Consider the following 20,756-nt stretch of genomic DNA (forward strand, 5'->3'; position numbering starts at 1 on the left):
CTGAGACTGAGCCTAATTCACTCAATCAGATAGAACCTGAAACCAAGGGAGAACAAAAAAGGGAAATAAGGCCTTTTTAAACTCAAACCACTGGAAAGGCTCCCTCAGCCCAAATCTGATTCATAGCCTCCTTAATGGTTTATCAAGGACAAATACAAATCTTAAAAGTCTTTTCCACAAATAGTAAAAGCCTTAGTCATCTGAGTAAATAAATTTAACTTATTCCAACTGTTATTTACAAACTGGTAAGTTTATATTGTAATACCTGATTCATAACTAAGTGTTAAAGTGAAGCTATGAGATCTCTAGTTTTGTCTGTTTATATGTCTGTATGTACATTATACATATGAGATGTCTCTACCTACAGAAAATATTATCAAAACTGAATTTATAAAAGAGTTCTATCTAACTGACTTAAAAGTAAGTGCTTACAAATTAAATGTTTCTAAATATAAAGGAAGCAGGCCAGAATGACTTTCAGGTTCACATAATCTAGGAAATATTAATATTAAATTAATATCTGGTATTAAAGCTAGCTTAAGCTTGTTGATTTAATCAATATAGACATGTCTTACTTTTATTGTACCTAGGTATACTGAAGGTCAGTAAGTTCATGTTATTTCTATTGCAGAGTTTATCAGCAAAAAAAAAAGAAAAAAGAAAAAAATTAACTTTGGTATGATGATATTTTCATAAGTTATAAAATAAAGATAAATGAGGTAAGAATTTTCAATGTACACTCTAGGAATAATTATGTTTTGGGTGTGTCTACGTAAAATAGTTTCTGCAGATTTTTTTTTTTTTTTTTTTTTTTGGCTGTGTTGGGTCTTCATTGCTGCACGTGGGCTTTCTCTAGTTGCAGTGAGTGGGGGCTACTCTTCACTGCAGTGAGCAGGCTTCTCATGGTGCTTGTTGCGGAGCATGGGGCTCTAGACGCGTGGGCTTCAGTTGTTGCAGCACGTGGGCTCAGTAGTTGCGGCACGCAGGCTCAGTAGTTGTGGCGCACCAGCTTAGTTGCTCCACGGCATGTGAGATCTTCGAATCCGTGTTCCCTGCATTGGCAGGCGGATTCTTAACCACTGCGCCACCAGGGAAGTCCCTGATAACTTTTAGATAATACTGTTACTCAAAAAACTGTGTTTGCCTCTTGAGCCAAAAGATACAACCAAGCCAAAGACTGGGAGAAGGAAGGATTTATTACTTGCAGCAAGTAGAGAGAACATCAGGGATCTTTTCCAAAGCACTGTCTCCCCAAACAGCAAAATTGGGGAAGTTTTAAGCTAAGGGTACATGCATATTCACGAAGGGGCTTGGGTGGTGTATGCGTATTCATGAAGGGGCTTGAGCAGAGGAGAATTCAGCATAGAATTGGGGCAAAGTTCAACAGAGTCCAAGCTTCAGTTGATTGAAATCAGAAAAGGTCAACATCATCATTCCATCCTCTATCTGGGTGGGGTCCTTAGTTCCTGCAGAACTCAAAGATATGTATCAGATTGTTATGTACATCCCTTGAGAAGGAACTAGGATCTATTTTATCCCTGAACTATCGTTTCTTGACTGTTTTTCCTTTGTTCCTGTATTCTCTCACTTCCCTTAAGATCATTAATTACTGAGACATGTTTAAGGGAAGCACTGTGGCCAGGCTTAGACCACAAATTGACTTAGGCCCACAATGGCTTCTCTTATGTTAGGAAAGCCATACCTGGTTCTCTTTCTCCGGGGACCCCCTCCCCTATCTGCTTACAATACCACTGAACTAGGTAAGAAATTACAAAACTCTAATGAAAAACACGATGACTTCATCCAGATCAATAGGAATTAATTACCTGGGGCTGAATGAACTGATAAATATGGTTTATAATGTTATGACTTTTTTCTGAAATATACTGGCTAAACATGTTGAGGCAGTTGATCATATATTTATCTGTACATAGAATAATTATAATAGAGCAACTCTAGACATGGGAAGAAGCAACAAGGGAAAATACTTCCTGGATTATAAGAGGCTAGTAAGAAAAGAGAGCCAGAGAATTTCAGATTATCAACAGGGCCTAATCCAAAAAATACCCCAGCACATTGAGTGGCCTATCAACAGAATCCTCACCTGATCCAGCAGTGAGCCTTCCTAGGGTAGTGGGGCAAAATTGGTCATGAAATGCCTACCAAATGTTGGTCAGATTTATGTCCAAGAGAGGGTGCTGTGGACAAAGAATGTCACCAGCCATTTTATTATAGTAAATAAAGGATGTTGAGGCCATCAAGCCATCAGCCACTGCAGCTGCTCCTGATGGCGCACCTGGAGGGAATTCAGGATGTAGAAAAAAACAGGTTGCTGACCCTAGATTGTTAAGGTTCATATCAAAGGAATAATTTCAATAACTCCAGACTCTTGCCTCTTCCTATTCACAGAAAAAGGCTAAATTCATTAGCTTGCAATGCCTGGTTTTCTTTAATTAGCAGTAATCTTTTGATGTTCTGATTACCTCTTTCTTTATGTTTGTTTTTTTGCAAAAACTCCTCTATATCCTGGCACCTCCCTTACCTCTTTGCAACAGTCCCTCAGAGTTATCTGAGAGGCTGTATCCTGGACTTAAGTCCTCAGTAGGCCCACCAAATTTTCAACTAATTTCAACTAATTTTCAACTTTTAGGTTGTGTATTTTTTTTTCAGTCAACTTGTCTTTCCTTAGATTTGGGGATAATTGGTTGCCCTGCAACCTCAGGTCACTGATGGGTTAAAGAAAATTGTAAATTTTCAGATTATCTGAATTTTTAAAATTGTTATGAAGATGAGAGCAAGACTTTTCCAGCTTTCTACATCCTAAATGGAACATAGAGGTTTTATTCTGCTTTTTTCCCCTAAATTTTTCTCTCTGTGCTGTTCAGATATTTTCTGTTGACCACTCCTTGAGTTCACTCACCTTGTCTTCTGTTTTATCCAGTTCGTTAAACCATTTTAGTTAGTTCTTTTTATTTTATTTTATTTTTTATTTTTGGCTGTGTTTGGTCTTTGTTGCTGCGTGTGGGCTTTCTCTAGTTGCAGCGAGTGGGGGCTACTCTTCGTTGCGGTGCCCGGGCTTCTCATTGCAGTGGCTTCTCTTGTTGTGGAGCACGGGCTCTAGGCACGCGGGCTTCAGTAGTTGTGGCATGCAGGCTCAGTAGTTGTGGCGCACAGGCTTAGTTGCTCCGCGGCATGTGGGATCTTCCCAAACCAGGGCTCGAACCATTGTCCCCTGCATTGGCAGGCGGATTCTTAACCACTGTGCCACCAGGGAAGCCCAGGTAGTTCTTAATTTTAATCCCTAGAATGTGCATTTATTTTTTACAAATTTTAATTGTCTTTTCTAAATCTCCATCTTTTCATCTATTTCTCCACCTTTCCCCTTATTTTCTTGAAAAGATTAATCATAGTTATGTTAAAGCCCCTGTTTGATATTTCTAATATCTGAGTCGTTTACGGATTTGTTTCTATTATCTGGTGTTGTTTTTTTTTTTAAGAATGTGTTGTTCTTTTAAATTAGATGCTGGACATTGTAATTGAACATTTTGTAGAGGCTCTGGATGATATGTTATATATGCTTAAAGAAGGTTAGCATTTCTTTTGTCAGGAAGATAGGGTAGAAATAGACTGACTTATTTCTGTTGAGCCTTTGTTTTATGTTTGTTATTTCGGCTTTGTCTTTCCCCTAGGGCACAGTGTTTATTCTTAAGGCATGTTTCTTATTACTAGGCTATGGCCCCTTTAGGGTCTCAATAGAAAGCCTGATGTGTTTACCAAGGTCGAAAACAAACATTTGTCTCTCCAGTACCACATAGTTGCTGAAATCTCTGCTCAGGTCTTTTTTTTTTTAGTATATTTATTTTATTTATTTATTTTTGGCTGTGTTTGGTCTTCGTTGCTGCGCGTGGGCTTTCTCTAGTTGCAGCGAGCGGGGGCTACTCTTCGTTGCGGTGCCCGGGCTTCTCATTGAGCTGGCTTCTCTTTGTTGGGGAGCATGGGCTCTAAGCTCATGGGCTTCAGTAGTTGTGGCACGTGGGCTCAGTAGCTGTGGCTTGTGGGCTCTAGAGCACAGGCTCAGTAGTGGTGGCACATGGGCTTAGTTGCTCCATGGCATATGGGATATTTCCTGACCAGGGCTCAAACCCGTGTCCCCTGCATTGGCAGGCGGATTCTTAACCACTGTGCCACCAGGGAAGTCCGTCTGCTCAGGTCTTTATGCACTCCAAATACTGTTTTTCACTGAGTTTCTTGGTGTCTTGTTTTGAGCATCTAAAATTTTTGAGTTGGCCAATGACTTTGAAATTTGGTTGCAGGTTTTTAGGCTCTTTCTTCATTATTCTTTTCTTTTTTCCTTCAAAAAGACTGCTTGAGCATTATTTCTCTGCATTGTGATTTTGAAAAATAAAATGCCTTCAGGAAAAGAGCTAGGATGAATGTGGAACTCAACTGGTATGCTTCCCTTCTCTCAAGAATCAAAAACCTCCAAGTCCTGCTTCCATTGATTGCTCTGCAGTGCTTTCACCTGTTGATTTATATATTTGTCTAGCCTTTTTAGTTGTTCTCAGCAGGAGAGTTAGTTAAGTGTAAGTTACTTCAGTAAGACCAAAACTGGAAGTTTCTATATGCTCTCTAGTTCCCCTTGCTTGTACTAGTAATCAAGGAGAGGGCAAAGCAGGAAGGATAAAATCATTTATTATTTATACCCTACTTATTTCCCAGATGGGTTTGTGGCAGGCCACCTGGTTTTCCAGGAGCAACCCCTAGACTTTAGGAGAGCTCTGAGGCCAAGCTTCCATGGAAATGACCATAGCTAGCCTCCAGTCCTGACTCTGCCCTAACCAGCTGTATGACTTTAGACAAATTGCTCGTTTTCTTTGAATATAATTTTCTCTGTACCTAAAATAGGATTAGTAGTTGACTTGCTTACAGGAATATTATGAGGATGAGCAGTGAAAGTACAGGAAAATCTTTTGAAAAACTGTAAAAGTCTGCAGAGACAGAGCATCTCTTATGTTTCACCCTACAGCCCAGAAATAGCACAGAACCAAGAGTGAGGATCCCAGGATATTGGTTTGGCTTAGCCACTAACTAGCTGTTGACTCTGGATAAATCATCTCATTCTTCCTGATCTGTACTTTGAGAATTTATCAAACTGTAAATGATAAGAGAAAAAGAAAACATTTAAACAATGAAGCCCAAGCCTGTGAGCCAGCAGTTACTCAAGGGGAGGTATCAGCCGGATTAATTCTCTTCCTCTCCGCAGTTGGGTGTTATCAATTGTACCTGCATTTAAAGGGAACTTGGATCTGCTGGACAAGTGAGATGAGTGCTGTAGCCTGCATTTAGAAGATGAACATGGATTTTTCACGCCTTCTAGAGGAAAAAGAAAGAGGGAAGAGGAAGGGCAAGAGAAGACAGATGTGATCACTGGCATCATTTCACCTGTACTGAACGCTAGGCTCTGTGCCTATAACTATACCTGGGCTTGACCCCAGAACTGGCAATTTTCTAAGGTAAAAATGAAAACAGAGATAAAGTGTGTGCTAGGATGAGTCAGAGAGACTTCACAGTCATACTGAGATTGTAATCAGATGTCAGCTTGAAAATATCTTTAATTTTCCTGAGTTTCTATAAGAATGTACAATAGTAGACTACAACTGCAAGTTTACCTACTGTTTTTCAAATTCTTTTTCTGTATTAAATTACTTAATTTTCCTAATCATCTTGTCAAATGGCATTGGGCAATTAGGTGGGGCAGGAATAACAGAAGGGGCCCAGAGAGGCAAAATGAGTTGCTCTAGGTTGCAGAATATAACACACATTTACTCTGGTAGGGCTTTTATGTTTGTGTGTACGTGTGTGTGTGTGTGTGTGTGTGTGTGTGTGCGTGCATGGAGCTAGGGAAATAGAGATATGTTTTCCTATTTTGGTGATTGTTATCATCATCTACATACCCAATAATCTAAGCCAGAAATCTGTGTTTGTTTGTTTCACTTATTTTACAGATCTTTATTGATTGCCTAATATTGTGGCAGGCCTTGAGCCTGGGGATACAGTGGTGAACAAGATAAAGAGCCTGTGCTTGATGAGATCATGGTCTACTGGGAGACAAGTAAACATTTAGAGCACTAAATGCTCTGTTGTCTTCTGCAAGAGCATGCCGCAGTAGGGGTGTGGGGAAAGGGGTCTTAAGTCTCATCTGGAGGGAATCATGGAAAGCTTCATTGAAGAGAGTAGCCTTGCAACAGAGACTTGAAGGTGGTGTGGGAATTTTCCAGGTAAGTAAGTAGGAACAGGGTGTTGGAGGCAGAAGGAACAGCATCCACAAACAGGTACAAGGGAACATCAAGTGTTTAGGGAACAACATACAGCTCAGTATTACTGGCAGGTAGGAGCAGGAAGAAAATAGATCATTTTGAACAATTCTGAAGAATTAACTTCCCCCTTTCATTTACTCCCTTATGCCCAATTAGTCACCACATCCTGTAGATTTGTTTCCTTCTCTCCATCTACTGCTTTGGTTAGAGCTTCACCATGTCTGACCTGGACTATTGCTTTTGTCTCCTGACTGGTCTCCCTGTCCCCAGTGTGCATTCTTCCAATCCATTCTCCTCTTGCCTCCGCAGCTGGTTCCAAATAAGCCCAAACTTTTAGCCTGGCTTACAGAGCCATCTCCATCTGGCACTTGACTGCATCTCCAGACTTATTTCTTGATAAACTACCACCGTCTCATTCACATTTCCCCCCTCCATTCCTTAACTAATTTCTTAATTTATTTTGTCCCTCCTTCATTAGTTTCTCAAAAATTTGCCTCTGTTCTTTAGCTATTTTTTTTAACATCTTTATTGGAGTATAATTGCTTTACAATGGTGTGTTAGTTTTTGCCTTATAACAAAGTGAATCAGTTATACATATACATATATCCCCATATCTCCTACCTTTTGCATCTCCCTCCCTCCCACCCCTCTAGGTGGTCACTAAGCACCGAACTGATCTTCCTGTGCTATGTGGCTGCTTCCCACTAGCTATTTATTTTACGTTTGGTAGTGTATATATGTCCATGCCACTCTCTCACTTTGTCCCAGCTTACCCTTCCCCCTCCCCATGTCCTCAAGTCCATTCTCTAGTATGTCTGCATCTTCAGCTATTTTTTACAGCCTCCTTAGTGTGTCAGGGAAGTCTTCACCTCTGTGCCTTTGTTTCAGTTTCTCCCTCTGGTGGTATATCTTTCCCCTTCTCCATCAGTGATTCCCTACTTACCTTTCAAAACTTTACAGACTCAGGGCCAATGTTACCAACTCTGTAAAGCCTTTCTTGACACATGTCTTTCCTCACTGATTTATAATTCTTTCATGGCAGAGGCAATATCCCATTCATCTTTGTGTCCTCAGCACCCAGAACTGTGCCTGGGTGATGGTGAATGCTTAACAAATATTTGTTAAATGGATTAGTAAAAGACTTCCTAGCAGTCATTTAGAATTGAATCATGTACAGTCCTTCATTCTGTTGTTTTCTAGCAACTGTCTTTCCTGTACAAAATGATGCTAAGTTTTCTGAGTACAGAGATCCTTCTCTTATTTTTCTTCTCCATACTACCCCGTGCCTAGTTCTGTGCTGGGCAGCGCTCCTGCTGATGTGCCTGTTAGGAATTCCTGCAGAATTCTTAGACCTGACCCTGCAAAATAGTCTTTAGAACATATAAATATTTAACTTGAGAGTTGCACTCCTCCTCTACAGAGAAGGGCAGGAACAGCAAAGGAGGGCCCAGGGCAAAATGGGCCAATCAGGAAATCCTTCTCTCTCATCTCCAGCCCATCCCTTCAGAGTCAAGGTCTTGTGGAGCTGAGTTTTTCTTTCTGTCCTTCACTGAGGCACCAGAAGGAATCCTGCAAACTGGAGTAAGTAATGGTCTTGGAGGAGGGCAGGAACCTGATTTGCCAGATTTCTTAATTGATCATATTTAGACCAAATTCAAGTAGTTCTGTGCCTATACAGGAAAGTCCTGATTTAAAAAACAAAAGTTGTTTATGTATGTTGAATAAAATTATATTTAAATGGTTGAAGAGATCACAGTAAAAAACAAAAAACAATTCCATAAAATTGAAGGAAAATTTCTACAAAGTAAAAAAAATCTCAGATGAACCTATATTATAACTTTGAATGTTTATCTATTAAGGTTGCTTATAGTGAGGCTCAAGTGTTTGTTTCTTTATTCTCTCATTTTGTTTTAAAACTTTCTTTACTGGGGATAATTAACATTCATACTGATTATTCTACATGTAGATTTCTTTTATTTATCTCATTAGGTACTCTCTTAGATGCTCCAAAAACAATTCTCATGCTACATTATAGTCAGGAACTGGAAAGTCTGTTAATCTTGGTTTCTCAGTAATATGTTGGGGGCTGTGGTCTTCCCAGCCCTCTGCCTCCTTGTTTTCTTCTTACTCAGCACAGCTCAGTGGGGCCACCTGGAGGCTAACAGGAGTAGTTGCCCTCTAACCCTTCCTTACGGGGACTGAAGAGAGTCCTTTTTAGTTCAGGTCCTGGAGCCCTGGGTGAGCCACTGATTCATTTCAGTTCCCTTGCCCTTCATTTCTCTTTTCCTATCTTATTTCCCCTTCCTTTGCTATTCACAATAGGAAGTAGAAGTCTATATTTCATTGTTTATTATTTTAGAATTATGTTTCCAATTTTCTCAATTCTTAAAGAAATCAACTAAATCTCTAAATATTTTTAGTTTTGTTTTCCTGTGGGTAACTGGCCCTAAAAGTTCTATCTGGCCCCATATTATAGAACAACTAATCTTTCAGCCTTGGCTCTGAATTTGTTTTTCAGGAGAGCAGGAGATGGAGAAAACAAATGGAAGAGAGGGCATTGCTCTGTCCACAGTGGAGATTGGCATAGAGAACCCAGGGCTGGAGCTCACGGTAACTCACCAGTTTAGTTTCTGCACATCTCTGTGGGCTGATGCATGGCCTCATGTACAGTCTTTGATTGCTCGCAATCCCTATCACCCCTGGAAGGGCCTTATGACTGACCTCAACTCTACCTGTGCTTACAGGAAGAAGGAATAAATCCTGAGGGAACCAGGAAGACTGAAGAGCGAGGACACAGGCTTGGGGATGGATTGGAACCCCTAACTCAACAGAGGTACAGGTGTTCTGGCATTGATTCAGTTAAGGCCTAGGGTTGGCTAGTATGGTTGGTGGACTCAGAAGAGGTCAAACTTACCCTGTTCTCAGGAGCTTATGATCTATGTTGTCGAAATAAGACTCACAGCCACCTGCTGTTACCAAGTGCACATATACATTTTTATGTAATTAATTGTTACATAAACCTGTGCCATAAGTAACGAGTTCAGCGATATCAGTGTTGGTTGGACCGGCAACAAAAAGAACAGAAATGAGAATAACAACAACTAACATTTATTGAGTACTTACTATTGTGCAGAATGCTTTACGAAACGAATTCATTTAATTTTCATGCCAACAGGTGGGTACTAATTTTAGTCCCCTTTTTCAATTAGAAAATTGAGGCTTAGATATTAACTTACCCATATAATTTTTTAAAAATAGCTCTTTTGGAATACTCAGATTTGGGGATGAGGAGAAAGAGAAATCAGAAATTTAAAAAGATGGAGAAGGACCCACCAAAAGAGATAATAGAGAAAGGTAAAAAGTACAGTCTTGAAAGTCAAAAGGGAAGAAAGTGTCAAGAATGAAGGTACAATGAATCCACAATGTTCTGTGTATCAGGAGACAAGGAAGGAGAAAAATCTCTGAATTTGGTCATGGTCATAATCGCAGAAGTAATGTCTATAGAAGTTGTTGGGGTAAAATAGGTCAGATGGAAGCTGTGTTCCACGGTGTGGAAAAGAGTCTGGGTATTTATAAACAAGTGCAGGGTTTTCCTGGTGGCGCAGTGGTTGAGGGTCCACCTGCCGATGCAGGGGATGCGGGTTCGTGCCCCGATGCGGCAGGATCCCACATGCCGCGGAGCTGCTGGGCTCGTGAGCCATGGCCGCTGAGCTTGTGCGTCCGGAGCCTGTGCTCCGCAACAGAGAGGCCGCAGCAGTGAGGGGCCCGCGTACTGCAAAAAAAAAAAAAAAAAAGTGCAGAAGTGATACGTTAAGAAGCTTAGAAGAGGATATTGGATAGTTTCTAAAGGGAATATATGGATATGTGTTTTTTCTTTTTCTTTTTTGGCTGTGTGGTGTCTTCATTGCTACACGTGGGCTTTCTCTAGTTGCAGCGAGTGGGGGCTACTCTTCATTGTGGTGCGCAGGCTTCTCATTGTGGTGGCTTCTCTTGTTGTGGAGCATGGGCTCTAGGTGCGTGGGCCTCAGTGGTTGTGGCACGCGGGCTTCAGTAGTTGTGGCACACGGGCTTAGTTGCTCCGCGGCATGTGGGATGTTCCTGGACCAGGGCTCGAACCCGTGTCCCCTGCATGGGTAGGCAGATTCTTAACCACTGTGCCACCAGGGAAGTCCTGGATATGTCTTTTCTTCTCTTTATTTTTAGGAATTAACTAAGTGACTTCACAGAGAAAACAAGCTTAACTTTTTTTTGGGGGGGGGTGGTACGTGGGCCTCTTACTGTTGTGGCCTCTCCTGTTGTGGAGCACAGGCTCTAGACGCGCAGGCTCAGCGGCCATGGCTCACGGGCCTAGCTGCTCCACGGCATGTGGGATCTTCCCGGACCGGGGCATGAACCCGTGTCCCCTACATCAGCAGGCGGACTCTCAACAACTGCGCCACCAGGGAAGCCCAAGCTTAACTTTTTAAATTCTATTTTCTTCTCCAGAATTTCACATCTAGATACAAATTGATATATATCAATGTGGACATTACCACTTTGTATTTTTGTTTTTCCACTTATTTTATACATCACATTTCTATGAATTGACAGTAAGCTTTCTATAAATTTTCATGCTTACATAATATTTCATACTCTGTTTAGCAATATAGTGGTTAATGTGAATTCTAGAATCAGACTGCTTAGGTCTATATATGAACTCTACCCAGTGATGTGCTGGTATATGTTTAAGAAATGGCTCTCCAAGAGTAGTTTTTTTTTGCGGTACGCAGGCCTCTCACTGTTGTGGCCTCTCCCGTTGCGGAGCACAGGCTCCGGACGCGCAGGCTCAGCGGCCATGGCTCACGGGCCCAGCCGCTCTGCGGCATGTGGGATCTTCCTGGCCCGGGGCACGAACCCATGTCCCCTGCATCAGCAGGCAGACTCTCAACCACTGCGCCACCAGGGAAGCCCTCCAAGAGTAGTTTTGCCATGAATATTGGTTCATAGTTTTGCTCGCCTTAGTGAGTAAGACCCTGGGTTGGCAAACTTTTTCTGTAAAGGGCCTGATAGTAAATATTTTAGGCTTTTCAGGCCATAGGGTCTCTGCCACAGCTACTCAACTGTGCCATTTTAGTGGGAAAGCAGCCACAGATGATACTAAACAAATGGGCATGGCTGTGTTCTTAAAACTTTATTTATAAAAACAAGGATGGACTGGCCCACAGACCACAGTTTGCCGCTTCTTGATCTAGACAAAATAATAAATCAACCTTTGATTTGTAGCATTTGCCTGTAGTATAAATACTCTCAACATGGCTTATTTCAAGCTACCAATGGGATGTCATTGAATGAGGAGTTGGGAAGAGATGGGCAGTGGCATATCATTACTTAAGATTTCCACCATACACACAGAAGAGAGAACCTTAAGAGCTTAGGTAACAGTAAAATGTAGCAAAATGATTAGGAGGTGTCCTGAGATTTATGACCTGTCTTGTTAAAAACCAGAAGCTTGGTGTCATAGTTATGGCATATTAGTCAGCCTCTGCCTCTTCCGGTAGCGTCAGGGCCTCCTGCTTTGCACCTGCCATGCTGTGGCTCAGCTTCCAGTGATGTGTCCTAGTGTGCCCAGTGGTTGTTGAGACAGTGGTCAAGCTACCTATAGATTAAAGCCTATTTAAACACAGGGCTGTGTCTTTCTCTATTAAACTTAAACCTTCTAACTTCTGTGGAGACTTTAGAAGATTGTTTGATAATTGGTTTATATTTAGCCCAGTGACTGTGCTGGGCATAGAAAAGACAGAGTATAGATCCACCTTAAAGTGCCCTGCCCAAGTTAGGGAGTAGGTTCCATGAAGCTGTTGATCAGCTCTTGACTCTTCTAATACTGGGCTTAACTTTTTTTAAAATTTCATTTTAAAAAATTGAAGTGTAGTTGATTTACAATGTAGGCTTGAATTCTTATTCTATTTTATTTTTTTCTGGCTGCATTGCACAGCATGCCAGATCTTAGTTCCCCAACCAGGGATGGAACCCGGGTCCCCTGTAGTGGAAGGGTGGAGTCTTAACCACTGGACCACTAGGGAAGTCTGTGGACCTGCCTACATTTTGTCAGATTGCTGTTGGTGTCTTAAACTGCTCTGATGTATAATTGTGTCCAGTTCCCTCAAATCTCATCAACTTTATATTTTCTCAGATGAAAAATTTGTTACATAGATGTTAAATCATGCTTTAAAGTTATAACTTGCATTTCTTTGAATCCTAGTAAAGCTATACATTTTCCCCATTTAGTTTACTTTCCGTATTTCTGTGTGTGGTTTGCTTTCCTTCTTTTACCACCTATAGTAGAATCTGGATTTTGAAACTCATTTCATTTCTGCTGAACTATTCAAATAGCACCCATACAGATTCTTGTTTCCAGTCCTTCCCACTTGCTACACACCTATCTTATATAGATTCTACCAGAACTGCCTAAAGCATGACTCTGAACTGCCTTGTTCAAAAACCTCTATCATTCCCCACTGGTTGGCATTCAAGTCTTCCCCACTCCTCCTGCTCTCCAGCCATGATTTGTACCTAACTTGACTTTCCAAAATTAACTCTTACAATTCCCTTTCTAATGCTACTCTATGCATTAGAATTAACCCTCAATTGTTCCTTAAATATAACTTTTCATTTCCTGCCTCTGTGTCATGTTTTCCATCATTCTCTCTGTGTCAAATGTCTTTTCATTTTACATCTTTCTGCCCAGATACAACATATCTTTTAAGGCCCAACTCAAGAGCAATCATGTCCATGATATTATCACAAATGGTCTTCCTCTTCCTCAACCTCACTGGCCACAGTCCAAAGAGGCTCCTTCTTCCTCAAAACACCCATAACATTTCTATTTGATCTTCTCTAATAACACTTAAAAGTTTTGACACTGTGTTACAGATTTATATGTATATTGCATCCCCTAAACTGGACTGTAAATACATTGAGGGCAGGATCCATGTCTACTTCATCCTTTTATCTCCTATAGCACCTGGTACAATGCTTTACCCATAGTATATACTCAAAAATTCAAAAATATTCAGAGTTCAATAGATACACTTTCGAAGTAGAATTGACAAGATTTGATGACGATTAAGGCCAGCCATTCTCAGGACACATACTCAGACCCCTGTCTTTATCCTTTCTTCTGTTCTTGGTTCCTCAGGATATCCTTAATCTGATCCTTCAGTGCAAACTATTTTAACTTCTCTTTCTTTTCATTACTCTTTCTGAATTTAGACATTTCTATAAAGCAATTTAGCAAAACATAAACATTTTAAAGAGGGTTCTTTCTGTTGTTGTTAGAATTCAAAAATGTTTGGTGGTGGTGAGGGGTGTTTGTTTTAAAGAACTAGTGAACTTGAGCACATCTGATGGCTGAAAGAAGGAGCCAGAAGGGTCAAAGAAAGAAAAGGAATGGACAATAGAAGAGGATGGAGATAGTGAGATAAATAATTGTCAGATAAGCCCTTAGGAGTTGCGAGGAGGTGGAATTGAGATCAAGAGTTGGAGGATTTGCTTTGGTAAGTGGGAAGGCCAGTTTTCCCTAAGATTTTAGAAAGGAGGCTCAGAAGCTATTGGGTCAGAGATGTGCTAAAGGATCTAGGTCAAAAGAGGCTGACTTTCTGTAAAACAGAAGGTATACCTGCTGAAAGCAAAGGAAACTAGGCTTCATAAGAGCATCCCTCTACCCCTCAGTCCCACAGACCCTCAGCCATATGCCCTTATGCCCCCCACCACCACCCCCACAGTGATGCTAGGGTCCTGGGGCTGGCTTAGCAGGGAAGCATCCTGTCCTAAGTTTAGGTCTGGCTGATGGAAGGGCCAGTAGACCTGAGAAGGGCTCTTCTGCCCTAGAGGAAAAGAGTCATGTACTTTTTCCTAGCTTGTCTTCTAAATACTAGCTCTTCTGGTTCTTGATTCCAGAAATGAAGAGTTGGATCATTAAAATTTTCTTTTACATGTATGGTTTTTCATTCAAGTCAATTACCAGGAAAAAAAGGATAATGATCATGTACCAAATTAATATTGCTTTAAATCTTGCTGAATTTCAGCTATAAATTCTGTTCAGATAGGCCTAGTCTTCACATGGAGCCCAGTAAAGTCATTAGAACTTAAAACAATTAAGTGGAACTTTGGCACCAAACTGGACTGCCTGAGCCATCTTCAGTGGTTTGGCACTTCACTTTGTTACATGTGGACTCACCTGCTTATTTACCTTTAGTAGTTGTTTTAAAACTTCTATTCTTTTCAAATTCTCAACCCATTTTTTCTTACCCATCCCCATCTCCACTGCTATATAATAGCTATACAATCTCCACTGTGTATAATCCAATATCATTCCTTTCTAAGAAGACTAAGTATTTTTGTTACTAAGACCCCCATTCATTACTTATAATTTTCTTTGTCTTTGTCCTCTTTTTTTTTCCATTCTCTCAGAAAAAGAGCAGTCTCCCTCTTGCTCTTTTTTTTTTTTGTGGTACGTGGGCCTTTCGCTGTTGTGGCCTCTCCCCTTGTGGAGCACAGGCTCCGGACATGCAGGCTCAGCAGCCATGGCTCACGAGCCTAGCCGCTCCGCAGCATGTGGGATCTTCCCGGACCGGGGTATGAACCCGCGTCCCCTGCATCAGCAGGCGGACTCTCAACCACTGTGCCACCAGGGAAGCCCCTCCCTCTTGCTTTTTAAAGCTAACCTGCCAGTCTCTGCTTTTTAATTGGCATTTTTAGGCCATTTACATTTAATGATTTAAATCTACCATCTTGCTATTTATGTGTGTGTGTGTGTTTGTGTGTGTGTGTGTGTGTGTGTGTTTGCTTCGTTTTGTTTTGCTGCACCATGTGGCATGTAGATCTTAGTTCCCTGACCAGGGATTGAACCCATGCCCCCTGCAGTGGAAGCATGGAGTCTTAACTACTGGACTGCCAGGGACGTCCCAGCTATTTATTTGTTTTTATTTGGCTCCACTGCTCTTTTCTTTTCTCAACATATCAAATTTATTTCTTCCACTGTTAATTTTCCCAGTCATCCACTAAGAATAGATTGTCTTTTCACTAGTTACCCAATATTACAGGTTGTCTTTTCACTAGTTACCCAATGTTACATTCCTCTCATCAATTAAAGTCACCCCATGCCACTGATTTTATGAAAGTTTTCTTAATGATAAAATTTAGGATTTGGGAAGCATTTATAATTTCGTTTGTCATTCTTGGCTCCACAAAACAAAACTAGACAAAATAAAAAGTAAAGGCCCAATTCACAGTCAATGAGAATTTAGCTCAGCTGTTTACCCAGATCCTTCCTCTCATCTCTGGATTGCAACTAAATGTAATTTTAAAAATTGAAATATGTTTGACATATAACATTGTGCAAAGATAAGGTGTACAACATGTTAATTTGATATATTTGTAATATGATTGCCACTGTAGCAATAGCTAGCACCTTTATCATGTTACATAATGATCATTTCTTTTTAGTAGTTGGAATCAAGTTCTAGTCTCTTAGCAAGTTTGATGATTATAATACAATACTGTTATCTATATTCACTATACTGTGTGTCAGTTCTCTAGGGCTTATTTACTACTTGTTGAAAGTTTGTACCCTTAACGCCATCTGTCCTATCCCCTCACCACCCCATTCCTTGGTAACAACCATTTACTTTCTGTTTTTTAATGTTTGGCTTTTTTATTTTTAATTTATTTTATTATTATTATTTTTTTGGCCATGCCACAAGGCTTGCAGGATCTTAGTTCCCCAACCAGGGATTGAACCAGAGCCCCGGCAGTGAAAGTGCCGAATCCTAACCACTGGACCACCAGGGAATTCCCGAGTTTGGCTTTTTTATAGATTCCACATATAAGTGAGATCATACAGTACTTGTCTTTCTTTCTCTGAGTTACCTCATTTAGCATGATATTCTCAAGGTCCATCCATGTTGTCAAAAATAGCAGGATGTCCTTTTTTCTCATGGCTGAATAATATTCCATTGCATATATATATATACCACATCTTCTTTACATATTCATCCATTGATGGGCACTTAGATTGTTTCCATATCTTGGCTATTGTGAATAATGCTGCAGTAAACATGGGAGTGCATATATCTCTTTGATACCCTGTTTTCTTTTCCTTTTGGCATATACCAGAAGTGGAAATGCTGGGTCATATGGTAGATCTATTTTTAATTTTTTGAGGAAACACCATATTGTTTTCTATAGTGGTTGAACCAATTTATATTCCCACCAACAGTATATAAGTGTTTCCTTTTCACCACATCCTGGCCTACACTTGTTATCTCTTGTCTCTTGATGATAGCCATTCAAACAGATGTGAGTTGATATCTCATTGTGGTTTTGGTTTCCCTAATGATTAGTGATGTTGAGCATCTTTTCATGTACTCATTAGCCATTTGGATATCTTCTTTGGAAAAAATGTCTTTTCAGTTCCTCTGTCCATTTTTATTTTATTTTATTTTATTTTATTTTATTTTATTTTATTTTATTTTATTTTATTTATTTATTTTGTGGTACATGGGCCTCTCACTGTTGTGGCCTCTCCCATTGCAGAGCACAGGCTCCAGACGTGCAGGCTCAGCGGCCATGGCTCACGGGCCCAGCCGCTCCGCAGCATGTGGGATCTTCCCGGACCGGAGCACAAACCCGTGTCCCCTGCATTGGCAGGCGGACTCTCAACCACTGTGCCACCAGGGAAGCCCCCTCTGTCCATTTTTAAATTGTATCTTTTGTTGTCATTGTTGTTATTAAGTTGTATGAGTTCTTTATATATTTTGGATATTAACCCCTTATCCAGTATATGGTTTGCAAAAATTTTCTACCATTACATAGGTTGCCTTTTATTTCATTAATTGTTTCTTTTGTTGTACAGAAGCTTTTAAGTTTTTTAAATAATTAATTAATTATTTATTTTATTTTTGGCTGCATTGTGTCTCTGTTGCTGCACACGGGCTTTCTCTAGTTGTGGTGAGTGGGAGCTACTCTTCGTTGGGGTACGCGGGCTTCTCACTGCAGTGGCTTCTCTTGTTGCGGAGCACAGGCTCTAGGTGCACAGGCTTCAGTAGTTGTGGCACGTGGGCTCAGTAGTTGTGGCTCACGGGCTCTAGAGCGCAGGCTCAGTAGTTGTGGCACACAGGCTTAGTTGCTCTGTGGCATGTGGGATCTTCCCAGACCAGGGCTGGAACCTGTGTCCCCTGCATTGGCAGGCAGATTCTTAACCACTGCGCCACCAGGGAAGTCCCGCTTTTAGGTTTGTTATAGTCTCACTTGTTGACTTTTGCTTTTGTTGTTTCTTCTTTCAGTTTCCTAGCCATAAGAGTATTGCCAAGACCAATGTCAAGGAGCTTCCTCCCTGTGTTTTATTCTAGGAGTTTTATGGTATCAGGTCTTATGTTTAAGTTTTTTATTCATTTTGAGTTAATTTTTGTGATTGGTATAAAATAGGGGTCCAGTTTCATTGTTCTTTATGTGTTTATCCAGTTTTCCCAACACCATTTGTTTAAAGAGACTATCTTTTCCCCACTGGGTGTTCTTGGCTCCCTTGTCAAATATTACCTGACTGTATATGTGGGACTTTAAGTCTGGGCTGTCTATTCTATTCCATTGGTCTATGTGTCTTTTTATGCCTGTACCATACTGTCTTTATTACTATAGCTTTGTAGTATAGTTTGAAATCAGGACATTTGATATCTCTGGATTTGTTCTTTTTCTTCAGGATTGCTTCAGCTATTTGAGGTCTTTTGTGATGTCATACAAATTTTCGGATTGTTTTTTCTATTTCTGTGAAGAATGCCATTGGAGTTTTGCTGGGGATTGTATTGAATCTATAGATGGCTTTGGGTTGTATGGACACTTTAACAATATTAATTTTTCTGATCCATAAACACAGGTGTCTTCCTTTTTTTTTAAATGCCTTTCCTCTTTAATACCCTTTCCTCTTTTTATGCCTTCTTTCAGATTAATTGAAAAAAAATTTTTTTTGGCTGTGCCGCACAGCTTGCAGGATCTCAGTTCCCCAACAAGGAACTGAACCCGGGCTCTTGGCAGTAAAAGCATGGAGTCCTAACCACTGGACCACCAGGGAACTCCCTGAATATTTTTAAATGATTCCATTTTACCTCCTTTATTGGCTTATTAGGTAAACTCTTTGTTTTGCTATATTAGTGGTTGGTTTAGAGTTTTTAGTATATATTTTCTTTCTTTCTCTCTCTCTCTCTCTCTTTCCTTCCTTCCTTCCTTCTTTCTTTCTTTCCTATGTGGTATGTGGGATCTTAGTTCCCTCACCAGGGATGGAACTGGTGCCCCATGCAGTGGAAACATGGAGTCTTAACCACTGGAGCACCAGGCAGGTCCCCTGTAGTGTATATTTTCAACTTATCAAGTCTACCTTCAAGTGATATTATACCCCTTGGCATATAGTATAAGAAACTTATAATAGTATACTTCTGTATGTCCTCTTCCAGCCTTTATATTACTCTTGTTTATGTTTATATATTTTACTTTCACATATGCTATAAACCCCGTACTACAATATTATTATTTTTGTTTAAACATTAAGTTATCTTCCCATATGTTCCAACTTAAATATACCTGCACCTGCATGAATCCTTATCTTTTCCCCTCCTTATCAGAAGGCCTACTCTCCCTGAGTTTGAAGCCAACCTCTTTATCCATCTTCTTAATGCCACCCTTCTCCATCCCCTTCAACAGGGCCTCTTTCCCCTACCTCTTCAATTATTCCTTCCCTCAATCTTTAAATATACTCAAGTTTCTTTCCTCAAAAATCAACCTTATCTCAAACTTGTGATATCCTTTTCCTTCATGGCCAAGTTTCTTGGAAACGTGGGATTTCCTTGCTATTTCCATTTTTCTCACCTCCCCATTCAATTTTCAGCCCAGTACAATCTAGTTTTCACCATCACTGCTCTGCTGAAAATCTTTTACTCAAGTGAGCAATGAAAACGTACATACCAAGTCCAATGTACACACACTTTCACTGGGCATCTGCAGCATGACTTCTGACCCTTTCTTTCTGGAAACTCACTTATTGATTTTAAGGGCACTATCCCCTCCTCATTCTTCTACCTCTCTGGATGTTCTTTCTTGTCTGTTGTTCTCCAGAGCCTGTCATTTGTCTTCTGTTCTCACTCCTACACTTAATGTCTTGATTCCTAAAGCCACATCTGAAGCCTGAATCTTTGTTCTAAGCTTCTGACCTATATATCTAACCACTTACCAAACACCTTCATCTAGGTGTTTCATATACACTTCAAATTAAACATTAAAACCAAATTTCTGTCAGCATAGGTTTGATACTTTTCTACTCAGTCAGGCCCTAGTCAGCCTGGGCTCTAGGCACACAAAGATAAATAAACTCACATTTCCTCCTCAGGTCTGTTCCTCCTCCTGTCTTTTCTATTTTGGTTTATGTTATCACCCTGACTGAGTCACTCACGGAAGGAACCTCATTTGTCATCCCAGTTTCCCTCCCCTTGATGTGGATCCTCTTTCTCAAACACCTATGCCTTTGTTACAAAGTTTTAAAAGAAGAGATTTTTTAAATCTTCTAAAGTGGAAATGGAAAATAATTTAAAATAATTCAGTGCCTTAATGAAAAACTGATTAATGAATTAAAGTGGCCTAATGGAGATCATTCTGGAAAACAATTTCTTGAGGAAAATCCAGCAAGGTTCATATAATTCTGAATAAAATGTTTATAATAAAAACATGAATTTCCTAATGAATTAAGAGATCCTGGCAGGGCTTCCCTGGTGGCGCAGTGGTTGAGAGTCCGCCTGCTGATGCAGGGGACATGGGTTCGTGCCCCGGTCCGGGAAGATCCCGCATGCTGTGGAGCGGCTGGGCCCGTGAGCCATGGCCACTGAGCCTGCATGTCCGGAGCCTGTGCTCCGCAACGGGAGAGGCCACAGCAGTGAGAGGCCCGTGTACCGCAAAAAAAAAAAAAAAAAAAAAAAAAAAAAAAAGATCCTGGCAACAGTCATCAATGCTAACATCTCAAAAATAGAGACAGCCTGTGCCTTCTGATAAAAGCACACAACGTCTCTGACACAGTCCTGCACACCCGCCTCCCCCGCTAAAAATGGAATCTGATCAGGTCTCTAACTCTACCTACAATTTATAGGAAATACAGGGGTAAGGAGTAACAGGTTCAATTGTACCGCAGGGATGCAATCATCAAAATGCAGCCTGGGGGAAACCTACAGAATAAACAACCTACTTTACTCAACAAATAAAAGATGGCAGGACATTCAGATGGAAAGACACTTGAAAGAAGCTTCGTCCAACTGCAACATATGGACCTTAAAAAGATCCAGATTCAAAACCCAAACTGTAAGAACAAAACTAACAAAGGACACTTATGAGAAAATCAGGGAACTCTGAACTCTGACTAGATAA

General features: G+C 40.6%; 1 protein-coding gene across 3 annotated transcripts in view; it reads left to right on the top strand.

Annotated features, from left to right (window-relative positions):
• Window positions 1-20,756, top strand: part of SLC28A2 (solute carrier family 28 member 2) — an 85,974-nt gene that overhangs the window by 31,580 nt on the left and 33,638 nt on the right. For 2 of the 3 annotated variants that reach the window (XM_067745646.1, XM_067745657.1), the window contains 5 exons: window positions 5,264-5,513; window positions 6,006-6,278; window positions 7,812-7,898; window positions 8,836-8,927; window positions 9,062-9,150. In XM_067745646.1, the coding sequence (XP_067601747.1) occupies window positions 8,847-8,927; window positions 9,062-9,150 (170 nt within the window). In that variant the 5' untranslated portion in view covers window positions 5,264-5,513; window positions 6,006-6,278; window positions 7,812-7,898; window positions 8,836-8,846. Of the gene's footprint in view, window positions 1-631; window positions 720-5,263; window positions 5,514-6,005; window positions 6,279-7,811; window positions 7,899-8,835; window positions 8,928-9,061; window positions 9,151-20,756 lie in introns of all 3 variants that reach the window. The other variant, XM_067745668.1, reaches the window with a different exon arrangement.

The sequence above is a fragment of the Pseudorca crassidens genome, chromosome 1 (genome assembly GCF_039906515.1).
Source record: "Pseudorca crassidens isolate mPseCra1 chromosome 1, mPseCra1.hap1, whole genome shotgun sequence".
NCBI lineage: Eukaryota > Metazoa > Chordata > Mammalia > Artiodactyla > Delphinidae > Pseudorca > Pseudorca crassidens.